Below are 17,821 nucleotides of genomic sequence, written 5' to 3'. Positions count from 1 at the left end.
AAGGACCATTTGGGGGCAGGCAATTAGTTCCTTTGTTATTTCAGTAGCAAGGGTGTCCTTAAAGACTCTAAGAAAATAATAGACCAAAGAGAAGGTGCCAGAATTACAGTATTAGCAGCAATAACACCCACCTAGAGCTCTAAGACATGCAGACTGTTCTAAGTGTACTCATTTAATCCTCGTAATTATGAGATACTGTTTTGATCTCTACTTTACAGAGAAAAAGACTGAGAAAGAGGAGCATGTTCAAGGATAATTAAGGGATAGAGCTGGGATTTGAACCCAGCCTTATGGCTCCAGAATCCATACTCTTTAATTGCTACATTATGCTGCTGGATGAAGCAGATAGTGTTGCCAGGCCTAGTAGAAGACTCCCAGGTCCCACCAGCTCCCAAGCTCTGCCAGGAAGGATTTCCCAGGCATCACCTTCAAGGTCCATGCTCTCAGTTTTGATCGAATGCAACACTCATGTTTGCCCAATGGGTTCCCATCTGTCACAAGCTCCAATTCTTCTCTGTGTGTCCCCTGGCCTAGGCCAGGCAAGATCTCTTATCTAAAGATGTGGATCTGGGGAGCACTTGTGTGGCTTCCCAAGGGCCAAGTGTGAACCAATGTGAATTTACTGTGTTATGGGAATCAGAATATGTCAATTCAGTCAGCAAAGACATTTTTTAATGAGGAAATTTATTATTTGGGTATTTTTTATATGTTGGCTTTAATATTTCAAAGGACATGGCATCGAGATCTCTTGGAGCCTCCTGGGTTCTCGTCTCTACTGCTCTGCACCCTCTTCCATCCTCCTGCCTCTCTTAGCACACTCACTTTCTCAGCTGATTCATCAGTACATAAATGATCCAAAATGTCTGCTATTATAGGAGAACAATAAAACTCTGCTAATTTACATATCTGGGTCATCTCAGGGACAATCTCCATTGATTGTCTCTTGAGTATGGGTCACATTCTCCTGTTTCTTCTAATGAGTAGTTTTAGATTGTATCCAGATTACTATAAATGATGAGACTCTAGATTCTATTATGTTCCCTGAAGACAATTTATATCGGGCAATTACTTGGTTGAAATCAAACTGCAAATTCTACCTCACCAGCAATGGGTGGTAGCTGAAATATGTCAGTTCAGTCAGCAAAGACATTTTTTAATGAGGAAATTTATTATTTGGGTATTTTTTATATGTTGGCTTTAATGTTTCAAAGGACATGGCATAATCTGGAGAACAATTCTATGAATTCCTCAGAGGATTCATTTCTCAATGTCAACACTGCTGAGAAAAGTTTCCAGCCATCAAAAAAAAAAACAAAACAAAATAAGAGTTCTCAACTCTTATTTCAGGTTTTGAGCTTAAATTAAGTCTTGAGCTTTCAACTTCTTCTAGAAAGATTTGCAGCACAAATGCTCTTATCCTCTCCTGACTTCCTCTGGATTAATTTATTTTTAGAATTCTACTTGTTTATTTATGGATTTTTAGCTATACCTCTCTGTATTATTTTTTATAATAGTGCTTGCCCCCTGTATTACCAAATATCCTTAATCTTTCAAAGTCTTCTTAGAGTTAATACTATATTACTTCAAGTAATGTTTAAGAAATTTGCAATCAAATGGATCCATTTACCATCCCAGGCTACTTCTTATGCTATAGTTACCATATATATGATGTGCCTACATATATTACTAATCCCACAATATATTTCTAATTTTTGCTTTAAACTTATAATATTTTTAAAGAAATTAGCAGAGAAATAAGTCTTTATATTTACCTACATATTTACCATTCAAGTGTTCTGCCATTCCTTCCTGAAGATTATAAGTGTCAACTGTTCTATCTTGTCCTTAGTGCCTGAGAAGAAAAACTTTTGGTGTTAACATTTCATTACCCCAGAACTTTCAGGCCTGAGCTCATGAACATGAATTAAAAAAAAATTTTTTAACAAATTTTTAGTAAATCAAATCCAAAAATATTTTAAAGAATACATAACTGAGGTTTATCTCAGGAATACAAGATTAGTTTCATATTCAAAAGATAATCAGTGTAATTCATTATATTAACAAACTAAAAATGAAAACCCATATGATCATCTCAATAGATGCAGAAAAGACATTTGACAAAGCCAACTTCCATTCCTGACAAAAACTCTCAGCAAACTAAAAATAGCAGTGACCTCTTCAACTTGACAAAGGGCATCTATGAAAAACTTACAGCCATCATACTTAATGGTAAAAGACAAAATGCTTTCTTCCACGAGAGCAGGAAAAGATACAAAGATGTCTGCTCTTACCACCTCTCTTCAACATTGTAATGGAGGTTCCAGACAGTGCAATCAGATAAGACAAACAAATAAAAAGTCTCCAGACTGAAGGAAAAAAAGAAGTTAAAATTTTATATTCATAGGCAATATTATTCTCTACAAAGAAAATCTAATGAAACAAAACAAACACCACTACTAGATCTAATCAATGAGTTTAGCAGGTTGCAGAATACAAGATCAATACACAAATATCATTTTTTTCTACATACCAGCAATGAGCAATCAAAAACTGGATTTTAAAAAGCATGCATTTTACACAAACCTAAAGAATTATAAAGTACTTAGGAATAAATCTGACAAAACAAGCGAAAGACCTGTACACTGGACAGTATAAAATATTGCTGAAATTAAAGAAAGCTTAAACTATTGGAGAGACCTTGTTCATGAATCAGAAGACTCAGCATTATTAGAACAGACACTTCATAAGATAGACAGACGGCAAATAAGCACATAAAAAGATGTTCAACATCATTAGTCATTAGTAAAATACAAATTAAAAACAATGAGATGCTACTATATACCTATTAGAATGAAAAATTTTAAGACTAACCATACCAAGTGCTGGAGAGGATGTGGAGGAACAGGAGCTTTCAGACACTGCTGGTAGAAATGTAAAATGGTACAGTCAACTTTGTAAAGCAGTTTGGCAGTTTCTTAAAAAGCTAAATATACCATATTACCCAACCGTTCCACTCCTACTTATCTACAAAAGAGAAAAACATATGCCCATATAAAGACTTGTACACAAACATTCATAGCAGCTTTATTTGTAACAGACAAAAACTGGAAACAACCCAAATGTCCATCAACAGGTGAATAGATAAACAAATTGTGGTATATCATAACAATGGAATACTTCTCAGCAATAAATGGAATGAACTATTGATACACACATTTCAAAACAATTACACAGAATAAAAGGAGCTAGACCCCCCGCCCCCCCCAAAATAGGAGAGTATATATTGTATGATTCCATTTATAAAAAACTCCAGAAAATGCAAACTAAGGTAAAATAACAGAAAGCCAATTAGTGGTTGCTTGGGGGTGGAGGGAGGAAATTACAAAATACAAGGAAACTTTTGAGGGTGCATGCTATCTTGTCTACCTTGATTATGAAGATGGTTTTATAGATGTATACATATTCCAAAACTTAAACTGTATAGTTTATATACATGCACATTATATATCAATCACACCTCAGTAAAAGTTTAATAAAAAATATTAAGTGTATATTTCAGAAAATTTCTAAAGATAGGCAAGTATACACAATATTTTTCCAGTTTTATACACGTAAGATTATGCATGTTATGTATCTTACTTTTCTCAGTTAATATATGCAGACATCTCTCTATATTAGCAGAAATGGTTTACCTTATTTTTTTTAAGGCAATATAGTATACATATAAGGATGTACCATGATTGATGGGCATTTTGGTTATTTCTAATTTGCTATTATAATACTAAAATGAACATATTTTGCATATATATGTGTGCATACATACACAAGCAAAGGGTGCATGCATTTAAAACTTTCATTTATATTGTCAAATAATCCTCTAAAAACTTGTCTCAGAATCTTCATCAAACTGTTAGAATTAATAAGTTAATCTAGCAAGGTCATAGAATACAAGGTCAATATACAATGATCAATATTACTGTAAGTAGCAACAATTTGAAAATAAAAAATTAAATACTATTTTAAATGACATTAAAAAATCAAATACCTACAAATAAACCCAGACCTCTACAGAGAAAATTACAAAACATTTTTGAAAAAAAAATTAAAGATCTAAATAAATGGAGGGGTATGTTTATGAACTAAAGCACATAATTGTATAAAGATGCTAATTCTTCCCAAATTTATTTATAATTCAATAAAATCCTAATCAAAATTCCAGCAGGTTTTGTTGCTGGTCTATCACTGAAATTGACAAGCTGATTCTAATATATACATATAAATGCAAAGTGCCAAGAATAACTAATACAATCTTGAACAACAACAAAAAACTGAAGGACTTGCACTACCAGATACTAAATTATTTTAAACCCACAATGTTGCATTAGCATTAGGACAAATAAACCAATGGAAAAATAAACGGTGCTGGGTCCATTGAATACCTATATAGAAAAATATTATTTTTAACATCTCCCTATTACCATGAACAAAAATTCTAGATGATCTACGCCTAGATATAATAGGTCAAACAATGCTTTTAGAAAAATAACAAAAGATTAATGATCTTGGGGTAGGCAAATATTTCTTAAATAGGACATATGAAGCATTTACCTTAAAGGAAAATATGGATAAACCAGACTAAATTAAAAACTTCTGCTCATCAAAAGACATCAAGATAATGACAAAGCCAGGCACAGAATGGGAGAAGATAATTGTAATAACCCCAAAGACAAACTCCATTCTTAATATAAAGACTTCCTACAAATCAACAATAACCCAACAGAAAAACAGGCAAAAGTGGGTATTAATCAAAAAAGAATGTCCAAATAACCAATAAACCTATTAAAAAGTGTTCTCATTAATCATCAGAAAAATACAAATTAAATCCAGAATGAGATGCTACTATATACACCAGCAGAAGGCTATAGCTAAAAATAACGACCATACCAAATGCCAGTAAGGATATGGAGCAACTCATACACTGAGGGTACAGGATTCGCATATACTGCTGATAGGACTGTAAAACAGAAACACCACTGCGGAAAACTTTTTGCAATATCCACTAAAGCTGAACATATGTATTCCCTGTGACCCAGTAATTCCATTCTTACGTATATATGCAACATTAATGCATACATGTATATGCCAAAAGATATGTATACACAAGAATGTCCATAACATTATTTGTAAAAATTGGAAATAACCCAGTATCTATCTACAGTATAGTAGAATATTAACACAACAGAATACTACAGAGCCACAGAAACACACTATTATTACAGGCAGTGACATGGATAACTCCACAATGTTGAGGGGGGGAAAGTTACGATTCCATTTATATCAAGTTCAAAAACAGGCAAAACTAATTGATGACTATCGAGATATTGGTTTCAATTGCAGGGATAATGACTGAGAAGGGGCATGAGGGAGTCTTCTAGGATGCCGATCCTGTTGTATTTCTTCATGTGAGTGGTGGCTAAACAGTGTGCTCCCTTTGTGAAAATTAGTGAACTGTACACTTTTGATGTATTTTTTATACTTGAATTAAAAATTACTTTAAATAATACCTGTATGTTTTTCTACATCCTCGCTACAGAATATAAATCTAAACTTTGCCAATGTGAGATTAGCATCTCTCGTTTTGGCTTATATCTCCTTAATGACAAATGAAGTCGAGGGAGGGAAAAATGTTTTTAAAGGTTGTTCGTTCCTAGAATTCTGTTGAAGGCAAATTCTGAGGCTGTTCAGCAGGTATTATGGCCTGTTATGATGGCTACAAATGTGCCATCGATCAATGAGAAAGAAGCCTTAGGCGCTAAAATAATCCCTATCCGACGCTGTAGCACCAGAATTTTAGGTGGCCAAAACAAGCAATATGGGATGGAAGCATGAGTGTCAAGTAAGTGCCAGGAGTTTCAGCACAACTGGAAAAATGGCCAATGATAGCATTAGACAAGGGAAGAAAACCCCTGGCCATGATTTGCACTGCCCGAGTTGTACAAGTACATTCTTAACTTCATTTATGTGAGATACATGTCCAAAAAGAAAGGAACTTTTTGATAGAATTTTCAGCCCTCCTTATACATAGCAGGCCTGTACCTACAGCCCCACACAGTAAGCTAGCTGATGGTGCAAGATTGACAACCCACAATCTTCCCCAAAGCAGTAACCGAGATAAGAGCCCGTTTCTTAAAAAGCAGAAAAGTAATATATTTTAGAAATATTCCTACCAAAGGTGGCTAAAAATGAGTTTGACCTTACGGTATTAAGACTTTGGTTTTCTAGAACACTCAAGTCACAGCACTGAGGCAACTCGACAATTCAGATTATATGGGAATTATGGCTCTACTTGTCCAAGTTAACCTATTTTAAATTGAAAGTGTTGCTCTAACTGTAAAAAATACTAATTCTTAAATTTCTAATTAACCTATAGATTAACAAATTGCCAAAAAATTAATCTAGGTCGTAAGCCTTTGACTTTTCCTTTTTAGACAGTGGCCACCTAAGAGCCTAATATATCATTTACATTAATACATATTAATATTACAGCTTTTGAAGATATCACTTGTAAAACATGCTTATCTTAGAAATAATAAAGTATGTATACCTTAAACGATCACTTTGGAAGAGTATCTCAAATTTTTGATAAAGAACAAAAAGGTAGAACGGCTTAATGGTTAAGAGCATGGGCTCTTTATTAATACAAACCTAACTGAATTGCTTGCATACTTTCAGCTTTGTGGCTCTGAACAAGTTCAACTTCCTATGCCAGTTTTCTTATTTGCAAAATGTGGGTGACAGCTCACCCAATTATTACTGAGTACCTATGTGCTACCTTGCAGATACTGCTTAATAATGAGCAGTGCCTGGTACATCTACTACTAAACGTTAGCTAAATATTATTGTCAATATCAATTACAAGCCTAGTAACTCAAAGAAATGACACATAGAGCAAGATTGATTTTGCTGATTCAGGTTGAATCTTGCACCATCACTTCCTCTAAAAGATCACAATTCCTTTAATTATTCATTTTAGAATTTTACCAGGAATCCCTATGAACTATTACTAACAATTTTCAAAGCAAAGCAAAATTCATCTTTATGCCAATGTGTTCACATGGTTCTCTCCCTTCTACTGTCCTAGGATCAATAGCATTGCACCTCATTTGGGATCTTATAAACTCTCAAGTGGCATTTGCCTGGGGCAGGAGCCATTAGATGTTTATAGTCCATCAACTTCCCCTTCGAATGACCTGAAATCCATTCTCATCTTTCTCGATGAGCAAAATATGACACTGCAGATTTGCTTTTGACCACCCATTCTAGAACACAAGCATGGGTATAAACCCATTTACCATTGATAATTTTAGAAAACATCTGGGTTTAAAATTTTTCAAAGCACTAAGAATTTAAAACAAATTGCATTCAAGTTGTAATGGTAACTAGTTTCTATTGAGATGTTGATCCTGTATTATGTCTAACCACTATGCTGTACACATGAAACTAAAATTGAATGTCAACTCTATTCAAAAAATTAAAAGGTTTTTTAAACATCAATTGATCCTCAAAGATGTCTGAACCGAAAGCTGAAAATCTCCTTGTCCAGACTAGTTATAAGAAACGGGAGTGACACTATCCTTACAGGGTTGTCGCCTTTATGCAAACTTCCATTTCCCAATCTTTGACAGGGATCTTCCTAAAGACCTATACCAAATCATCACTCACCTTCCTAAGTGCCTTCATTGGCTTCTTTGGGTGGCAGGTTCTTTTCTCTCCATACCAAAACTGCCACATCTTTCAAAATGTTCATAGCATCCTGTTTACTGAATACATAAAGTCTACACAACCAACTTTCATTAAACAAATTCGTGTAACAACCTAACACGGAAGTCACCTCCACAACCTAGACTGTTTAGTAAAAACATCACTGACTGTTTTGTCTCAAGTCCAAATATTTATGCATTAGTGTTCAGTTTGATGCAAAACTCTGAATTCCATTAGTTTGGGACCGATATGCAGAAGGCATTTTGCCACTTTACTGCTGAAAAAGATCAACCTGAAAATCTCTTAAGAGGTGACTCAAAAATTTAATTTACATAAAATCATCTCCATGTGATGGAAAAACAATTCACAAAAAACACAATTATTCTAATTTCGGGCATACACTTAGTTTATTAAGATTAAAAAAATCACTAATCTGTTCGTTTCCTAAGACTTTACTACTAAGAACTTAAGTCCATGGTATACTTTTGGTGTCAACATCTCACTTGGCAATGAGTCAAGTGTTGTGATAAAGCTGGTATTTTCATATCGTTGATGGAGCTATAAAGTAGAACCCCTCTGGAGGTAAATGCACAGTACTTACCAATTGAAAAGTATGTTTTCTAACAAAAAAAGAAATCTAGAAATGCATCATACAGATACACAAGCAAATATTTAAGTAGAGATCGTTACAAGGATAATTACTGCAGCACCATTCATAATAGGAAGACTGGAAACGATGTGAACATCAAAAAGCGTTCAACTTTTTTTTACATCAGTACATCAATATTAGACAGTCATTCAAATGAGGCAGATCTAAATTCCTGATAGAGAATAATCTATATTAACTGAACTATCTATTCACACTGACGATCTCTGGAAGAAAAACCACTTACAGTTTTTCTAGTAAGGGGGACTGCTATCCTACTATTTAATCACATGTACACGTAGAACTGAGAATTATTTTCTTCTTGGTGGGAGTAGTGGGGTGGAAGGGGTAGGGTAACTTTATCTCAGCCTAGGAAATTTATTCTGACATATTCAGCCATATTTGGTTATACAATCCAAAACTCCATGCTAGAAAATGATCCATAATTACACCATGTATTAAATATACATTTGTACTTTAATAATTAAAATAAATACCATGTTGCTACCCGGTTTAGAAGATAGGATAGGCAATGAATTGACCTAGACTACTTGTGTTCTTCACGACCAAGTTACAAGTCATTTTTTTTTCCAAAAATATACATCATCTTTGGGAAACAGACAAGTGACTTATGAAAGAAAAAAAGATCTTTTCAGAGTCAGGCAAATAATACCGTCAAAGTGTTGAGACTAGAGATTTTATTTTAGAAAGATAAAGGATGGAGGCGCAATGATATTTGGCATTTTTAATTTAGGTTTGTTTTATTTAAGTTTAATGTTAATTCCATGCTGTGTTTCAGTAAGAACAATACAGATTCTGTATCTGTGGCTCCAGTCAGATATCCAGTAGTACAAATTAGCTTCAAGTTACACATACTGAACAAAAGAGGTTGAGCGAGCGAAGGAGGGGAGGTAGGGGCCTGGGAGAGGAAAGGAGAAGAAACAAAGAATTGAACACGCATGCAGGCTTTTCCATATCACCTTCAATGCTAACCTGCTTTCAGAGGGAGAATAAAAGTAGGCAAGAATGAGCAGCCACGGATTGTTGAACTGTTACCAGCACCATGCTTTTCAGCAACATTTTAGCAGAGTTTGAAACACTTTTTACAGCAAAACCATTACAATAAACTCCCCTAACGACCTTTAACCACCTCAACTAACACCCAATTAATTTTAAACATTGGTATAAAATTCGATTTAAACAATTAGAAAAAGGAAAAATGATACCATATATGTCTCCACAGTGTGATTAGCCTCTCTCTTAGATGCTTACATCACCCAGAATTCTAATGGCTTTCAAATATAATTTCCATTTCTAACGGTGACCTTGCCACATCTGGCAAGAGACAATACAGTAATGCTGAAAAAGCCTCTATGCAGTCCTGTTAGTGTCTTAAAGAACCTAAAAGCTGGGACCAGTAAAATCCACAGAAATTCACTCTTGCCTTTAAGAACTTTTGAAAACTGTTTAAAAAAAAAAAAAAAACCAACAGGGCAGGAACCTAAATTCTGAGACCAAATGTAAAAGTCAGATTTGGTGGTTCTCAGCGACAATGGGGAAATTTCCAAGGGGAGATGGGATGGGAAGGACTGGGGTGGTCAGAGATGGTTTCTCTTGTTGGCTTTTATGTCTCACTGATTTTCATCTTCCACATCCTGCAGCGCTTCTTTATTCTGCTCTTCACCTGCAAAGAAGAATGACAATTATTTCATACTGCCTAAAGCAGGCTGTAAACAAAGGTATCATTCCAAGCATAAAGACTCCTTATATTTGCTACAATTGGTATTAAACCCAGACAAGCAAGGACTTCTACCATCCTTGACACCCAAGATGCCTAAGTTGAGAGGTATTGCTGGATCAAGGTCCTAAATGGTCAATAGGACAAAAAATTGACGCATAGTAAAAGTCAATATTTTTATGCTAAATAAGCTCTTAAAAGTAGACAGCTAAGGTGACCATACTATTAAAGTGACTTTCAAGCTTTCATGTGTATCTTGTGTCAAAATACTCTTTCTCAATAACCTCACCTCTTCAAAAATCAAGAGTATTTTACAATTTTTTGCAAAATTTAATTTACCCACAAGCTTCATATCAGAATACTTCAATAATGAGAAATGAACAGTAAAATGCTCCAAAGGACTTCTATAGTTTTGAAAGGAGAGGGTTATGCTTTTGTGAATATTTTATATTTTGTTTCTTGGCCAGTCACACCAAACCATAACCAGATTTATCACTCCACAGTGAAACAGCATGCTCAAAGTAAACCAGAACATTGAGGTTATTAAAGAAAGGCATTTGGACCAGTTCTTTCATGCCATTTTTCTTTTCCCTTTGAACATGATCATTAGTCTGAGGAATTTAAACTGCACTATGACATGCAATAAAAAGCCAGCCTATTCATCTACCTATTAATAAGCATTAAATAAGTCAGCCATAGTAAGCATGCAGGCTTTTGCTAAAAATTAAATAGGTAAGTTACATTTTTTTTTTTTGGTGTTTTAACAAACCACTTATAATCCCTACGTATTACTAGTCTAAATCAAAAATAACTGAAAAATCAATGAACCAATCCAATAATATTATTATAGTTCAGACAATCCATCCATTCATATTGCTTATTAAATTAATTAGGATGGAGAGATGACACTGGTAACTGCCTACAGACATAAAGCATTTATTTGAGGAATGCTTTAAGCAGTCTTAAAGACCTTGATAAAATAAATGATAAATGCTGTCGTGGCAACAAAGGTTAAGATTAGTTTTCCTCACTTGAAATTTTGCTTTGTGATAAAAATGTTTGATATTGCTATGTGAAAGTACTTGAGGTACATAAAGATTTCTGACTCATATACAGAAAAAGACATGCAAAGAAAGACAAAAATAAGCATTTACTGAGGAAAAAAACAATGGACCACCCAACTGTTCATTCTCCAAAGAACAATAATGTATTCAAACTTAGGAGATTACAGGGACATTCACTTTCATTTTTAACAGCAATACACTGTACGGTTAACATACAACAACAGAGCACACTTTAATTCACTCATAAGCAAACATTGGATTTGCCAAAAGTTCCTAGTTAACTTTGGCATTAAAATATTGTCAGATAAATAAATCACACTCAACCAGAGGTAGACAGGGGGTAGCAGATCATAAGTGTCTTAGAAGATTTTGCATCCTGAAATGCAGAACAAGCAGGGTTTTTTTAAGCAACAGGATGATATGCAGGCATGATTAGTGAAGAACCAAAATTAGAAGCAGAATTCACTGTGCCATGATAATGACTTACAAAGTAGTTTTTAGGAAAGGAAGAGTTGGATTTTCCTTTAGGAATCTATATTGCAAGGAGAAAGGGAGGGAGAACAATCACATGAAAGCAACATCACAGGAAAAATAAACCAAAAGAGCAAGACAAAGGAAAACATCAACAATTTAGGGGAGTCAGATTTTGGTCTTTTTAATTCATATAAACTTCTAAGAAATAATCTATTCCTTTTACCTTTAAGAGGATGAAATTATATCCTCTTAAAAGGTATACGGAAGGAAAAAAAAGTTTCCTTGGACATGTATTTCTTTGCCCACTATCTCTAGATTTTGGAAGAGGAGGAATGAGCAGAGGACAAACATTTCCTCTCTGTAGACTTGTGTATGAAACAGTCCTCTGATCACAAGTTAAAAGGACTGAAATCACTTGACAAGAGAAAGTAGTGATCCCTTTAAAGAATTATGTTCCAACACACTCAAGACATTAACATTCTGCAGTTAAAAAACATAAATGTGTATAAGTAAAAGCTTGTGAACCACATATTACTTCTTCCTTTAGAAATCCTCAATTCAAATGCTTTATGACACCATTTTTCCTAATCAATAAAGCAAAAAAGGAGAAAATCATCTGAATAATCCTTAAACTTTAACATCCTGGGAAACTACTAATTCCATGACCAAAATTCTTCTATATTCGACATTAATTCTAAGTCACAAAGCCAATTTAATGAAACATGTACTACACTATACCTTTTAGCAAAACTGGCAAATAATTTAATTTCCTAGAACCCACAACAATTTGTAAATTCAGATAATTTGTTAATTTTACTAAAATGTCAAGAGACTGCATGGATTTTTCCAGTATTAAACTATCACATTTCATATTTCCAAATATTCTGACCAAGCTCTTATATGAAAATTAGTCTGTTTCAACCAAACTTAACCAATTTACAAAGTGAAGAATTAAAGCAACTGCATTTCACCAAAAAAATAAAAAATAAAAAAACAAACAAAAAACACTGTTAAGATTAAAGAGAATTCTATGCTAAAATGTAATAAAACATCTTGGTGCGAAGAACTTTCCCAGCTACGAAAAACTATGTAGTTTTAAAGAAAATATTTTACTTTAAAATGATCCATTTTATAAAATGACACTGATAACTAAGGAAAAGAGTATCTTTCTATATAAAAATGGAGTGACAGTCTACTTGAATTAATCAATTCTTGCTTAACAGTGATAATAAACAAGAGCAGCACTAGAAAATATAAACTTTCTATTTCATTTTGTAATCTAACAACTTGGTTATAAGAGCTGGCATCAAACATCTAAAAACAAAACAAAACAAACAAACAAAAAAACCCAGCATTTCAACCCAGGTCACCTTCTGTGTTATTTTTATCCTCAAAAAATGTTCCCAGAGGTCAGAGAGGTATAGCTTACTTATTAGGGCGATACCACGTACCGAACTCTTCCATGCTTTCTTTTCATCCTCTCAAATCAGCAGAGATATATTAGTATTCTCTGAGATGAGGGACTATGAAGAGTCCACAGTTATTTGGACAATTCTTAGCAGTTATTGTTAGAATAGAATAGAATTTTACAGCTGGAAGGAACCTAAATCTTTGGTTCACAGATGGTAAATTGGCTTTGAGTACCACAGATTGGTAGGGGTTGCCTCAAGTGTTGTGTCAAAAAGTAATCTATAGCTCCATCTGGCTTTGTTGAAAAAGTGTGCAAGTAGATCACATGTGCTATGTATCTCAAGCCAATCTTAAGTCAAATATCTAAAAACTTCATAGGGCTAGTGAGTTCTAGAAGCTGAGTCACCCAATTCTTACTTTATTTTTTTTTAAGCCTACAGCACCTGGTCTTCCTAGGTGGTCTCCCATCCAAGTACTAACCAGGCCCGACCCTGCTTAGCTTCCGAGATCAGACGAGATCGGGCGTGTTCAGGGTGGCATGGCCATAGGCCTATCCAATTCTTACTTTAGCACCATAACCCAAGATAAGTCTAACAATTGACTCTATCCTTCCAGAGCAAGGAGACTGATAATACACCTGCCTTAATATCCTTTTCAGAGCACTTTTAAAAAAGTATAATGCTCCCAAAAACAGTACAGTTGTTGATTTGACCATCAGACTATAGCCAGCCTCAAGCAATGCATTACATGCTTCAATTTGGGGAACACACCCTTAAAGGATCTGAAGCTAAAATTGAAACTTTTTGATTCCACTTCCTATACCACCACCACCAACTGTAAAACTATCTCATAATCATAATGGTCATGTCACACTAGTTTGTCCTCCCCCTGCTCAACAATCTATCATATATGAAAATGAATGATTCTTTGGAAATGGACAGAATAAAATCTCCTTTAAAATTAAAAAAAAAAAAAAGTGACAAATTTGGGATTTTATATTTAAAACAAACATTAAGCCTTCCATTCCTTCATAGGTTAAGTTCTAATAACTTTACTACCAAAAACTCTAAAAAATAGACTATACCAGACCTCTTAAATAGGACCTAAGGGCTGAACATTCCATTTGCTCTACAGAATCCAGAGAAAACTAATTCCCTTTTTAGGTAAAATATTTCCAGGAGATGCTTCATAAATGTCTACTGATACCGTCTAGTTTTAACCTGAGGATATACCACTTAGCCAGAGCAGTGATCATGACATTCAAATATAATTAACCTTGACCCCTAAAATTTAATCTGAGGACGATTAAATGAACTGCTTCCCCTCCCTCCATCTTTCAAAACAGTGTGAAAAGAGGTAAAGTTTAGCAAACTTTATTAGAGGACAAACTTTTAAATCTTCAGATATTAACAAAAGATCCTTTCCAAACATGTCTTTTACTTTATCATCTCATAGCCCAAAATGGAAGACTATACACTGTCAGCATTTCTTGAAAAAGCACTAATTAAAATTTGAGTTTGGAGGATAACCTAGGAGTCTATATTACAACTTGAAGTAAAGAAATACGAAGGAATTTCTAAGAGTAAAAACATTCAACAACTGAAAGACACATTTAACTTAAGTTTCCTTACCATCACCCTGCATGTCTGAAGTCCATAGTGTCAGATTATCACGTAACAACTGCATGATAAGTGTAGAGTCCTTATAGCTTTCTTCACTCAGCGTATCCAGTTCTGCAATTGCATCATCAAAAGCTGCTTTTGCCAACCTACAAGTATTTACATAAATGTATTATAAAAATAAGCTAAAGTCCAAAAACAAAATAAGAAATGACATAAGTTAAATATCACTCTTTTCTTGTTTTCCCACAGTATATAATAGTGACACTGAGTATTTGGGTTTAGGTGTTGAAATAAAGAAAAGCACATTTAACTATTGAAAACTAACTTTTTATTTAATTTTGTAATCTAGCAACTTTGGAGCTAGTAAACTTCTGGAGCATCACTTCTTACTATGCTTTTGACAAGCCTATCAGTAAATAGAGTAGTATATAGACCAAATTCCAAACTAAAGCACCACTAAAATATATGAATAAAGGCATTTCCAAGTTCTAGTCAATAGCTTATTTAATAGTTTTAATACAAAGAGAAAATTTTAGACAATATCTCAGTTTAATTCAACAGAAGTTAATATTAATGGAAGGAAAAGGGGGGACAATACAGAACCAATGGAAATATGATCATATAAGTCACTTATGATTTTAAAGAAACAAAATTCACATTTACTGAGTACTGTATACTATGTACACCAAGTGATATTGGACACTGATGGGGAAAACAAAAAAGAGGGGAGAAACATAATTTGAGTCCACAATGAACTTAAAACAATAAAGGACTGACACATAAACTATTCTAAAAGAATGAAGTGCTATTCTGGAGAAAGTTATTCAGGGACCCAAGCAGAGGAGCAAATGAGGAAGTCAAATCTGAACTTATCATAATGGGTAGGAAAAGAACATAAATGAGACACTTCAGATTAAAGCAAATGCATGTGCAAAGGCATGGAGGTGACTTGATTTGAAGCCATGTAAGGGACAGCTAGACTGGAGAATGACAATGAAAGATTCCACCAATACTATAAGCTGAACATACACCTATAAATTCTTCAGTTAAGACATATCTGTTCGGACAAACTCAACTAGCCATTTAGAATGTTTTTAGATAAATTAATATTAGTTTGCATTCAAATGCATCCACCCTACATCAGTAAAATCTCTCCTTTCATGGAATATCTGGTTCTTACATACTCAAAACTACTGAAGTTAGAAAGGAAAAATACAGATGGCCCTTGAATAACATGGATTTAAATTGTGTGGGTCCAATGATACACAATTTTTATTCAATAAATACACTGGAAAAAATTTTGGAGATTTGCAACAATTTGAAAAAACGCACAGATGAACTAGAAATATCAAAAATATTAAAGAAAAAGTTAGGTATATCATGAATACATAAAATATATTTATTTTCTCTTATGATTTTAATAATTTTTCCCTAGCTTACTTTATTGTAAGAATACAGTATACAATACATGTAACATATAAAATATATGTTAACTGTTTTTGTTATCGACAAGGCCTCCAGTAAAAAGCAGGCTATTAGTTAAGTTTTTGAGGAGTCCAAAGTTATATGTAGATTTCTGACTACGGGGGTCAGTGCCCCCAACCCCCTTGTTGTTCAAGGGTCAACTGTATGTTACTCCAATTATGAGGTACTAAAATAGGCAAATTCATAGACAGAAAACAGAGATTACCAGAGGCAGGGGGGGCGGGGGGCAGATATGTGGAGTTATTGCTTCATGGTTATAGGTTGTTTCAGGTGATAAAAACCTTTTGGAAATTGATAGTGGTGCCACTGACTATACACTTTTAAAAAATTAGAATGATAAACTTCATTTAACATATATTTCACCTTAATATTTAAAAAGTAAAAAACTATGTATATAAAGATATCCCTTAAGTTGGTATCTATATCAAAAATTGGAATAGTTTAACATACATCAATGAGAAAGCAAGCTATATTAAATTATAAAATACAAAATGGTGTGTATAATGAGCATAAACATGACTATATTAAAAATATACCTACAAAGACTGAAAGCTAATATACAAAAATAAAGATAATTTTATTATAATTCCTCTCATTCCTTTCTCCTACTAACAAGAGATTCTTTTTAATCTACCGACAGAATTTTTTCCCATCAACATAATTATCCTAACTGCCCTCCTAGTGAACTGAAAGAGGTCTTTTTCACTTTCACGGTAAGAGCTTTTGTTCTATTCCATGATTTACCTGCAGGCACGGTCAGGGGAATTAAGAATTTCATAGTAGAATACGGAAAAATTCAGAGCAAGACCTAAGCGAATGGGATGCGTTGGTGGAAGTTCTGTCATTGCAATATCACTAGCGGCTTTGTAAGCCACTAGGCTGTTCTCCGCAGCCTCCTTCCTGTCATTTCCTGTGGCAAATTCAGCCAGATACCTGTGGTAGTCCCCTTTCCTAAAAACAAAGAAAACAAAAAACCCATAATTAGGAATAATGCTTTTAAAATAAAAAACAGACTTAAAAATTTTTATGTGAAAAAACAGATTTACTAATTAACAGGTATACTTCAATAATTTTTAAAACTCTCAGGAATGACTGATTCATCCATTTAGTTTTCCTCTTTAGAGATTTCATATTGCTAAATATAAGCAAAATCCTAGAAAAATTAACTGAAAAGCTTTTTTAAAAAATTAACAAATTTATCACTTCCTAGACTAGAATTATATATCAAAAGTGGTTCCAAAGAATGTCGTACTAATTTGTTAATCACAAAATAAAAACTTCTATATAAAATGTTAAGATTGAACTATGTAATGCACTGCTGTAGCTGGGGGCGGGGATCTACAAAGGCAAATGAGTGTAAATAGGTAAAGCAAAACCTGGTACATTTTTACAGTAAAGTCTAACCATCTTAAATGCAATAATACTTCATTAGGTGTGAATGTGCAAATGACTATTCAAAAATTATTTTAAGTTTTGAGAATCACTCCTCCCATATAACTATGTTGGAAACAATATTAAACAACTATTCTTAAAGAAAACTTGAAAACCTACACAGAAAAAGTGATGATTCTAAGTGCACCAACATGATTAATCTGACATTTTCCTTTCTAGTATAGAACCT

General features: G+C 33.8%; 1 protein-coding gene and 1 non-coding gene across 2 annotated transcripts in view; both read right to left on the bottom strand.

The window, feature by feature from the left end:
* Positions 1–9,137: 9,137 nt before the first annotated feature.
* Positions 9,138–17,821, bottom strand: part of YWHAE (tyrosine 3-monooxygenase/tryptophan 5-monooxygenase activation protein epsilon) — a 39,009-nt gene continuing 30,325 nt past the window's right edge. The window contains exons 5-6 of the mRNA XM_011359890.1: positions 14,725–14,861; positions 9,138–10,091 (exon numbers count right to left, since the gene is read on the bottom strand). Coding sequence (XP_011358192.1) covers positions 10,039–10,091; positions 14,725–14,861 — 190 coding nt within the window. The 3' untranslated portion in view covers positions 9,138–10,038. The remainder of the gene's footprint in view (positions 10,092–14,724; positions 14,862–17,821) is intronic.
* Positions 13,525–13,643, bottom strand: LOC111739455. Its single transcript, XR_002780272.1, has one exon. It is a non-coding gene; the product is annotated as a 5S ribosomal RNA (ribosomal RNA).

Source organism: Pteropus vampyrus, unplaced genomic scaffold (assembly GCF_000151845.1).
Source record: "Pteropus vampyrus isolate Shadow unplaced genomic scaffold, Pvam_2.0 Scaffold50, whole genome shotgun sequence".
Taxonomy (NCBI): Eukaryota; Metazoa; Chordata; class Mammalia; order Chiroptera; family Pteropodidae; genus Pteropus; species Pteropus vampyrus.
The sequence above is the reverse complement of the archived record's forward strand: the minus strand, read 5'-3'. Positions and strand labels throughout refer to the sequence as shown.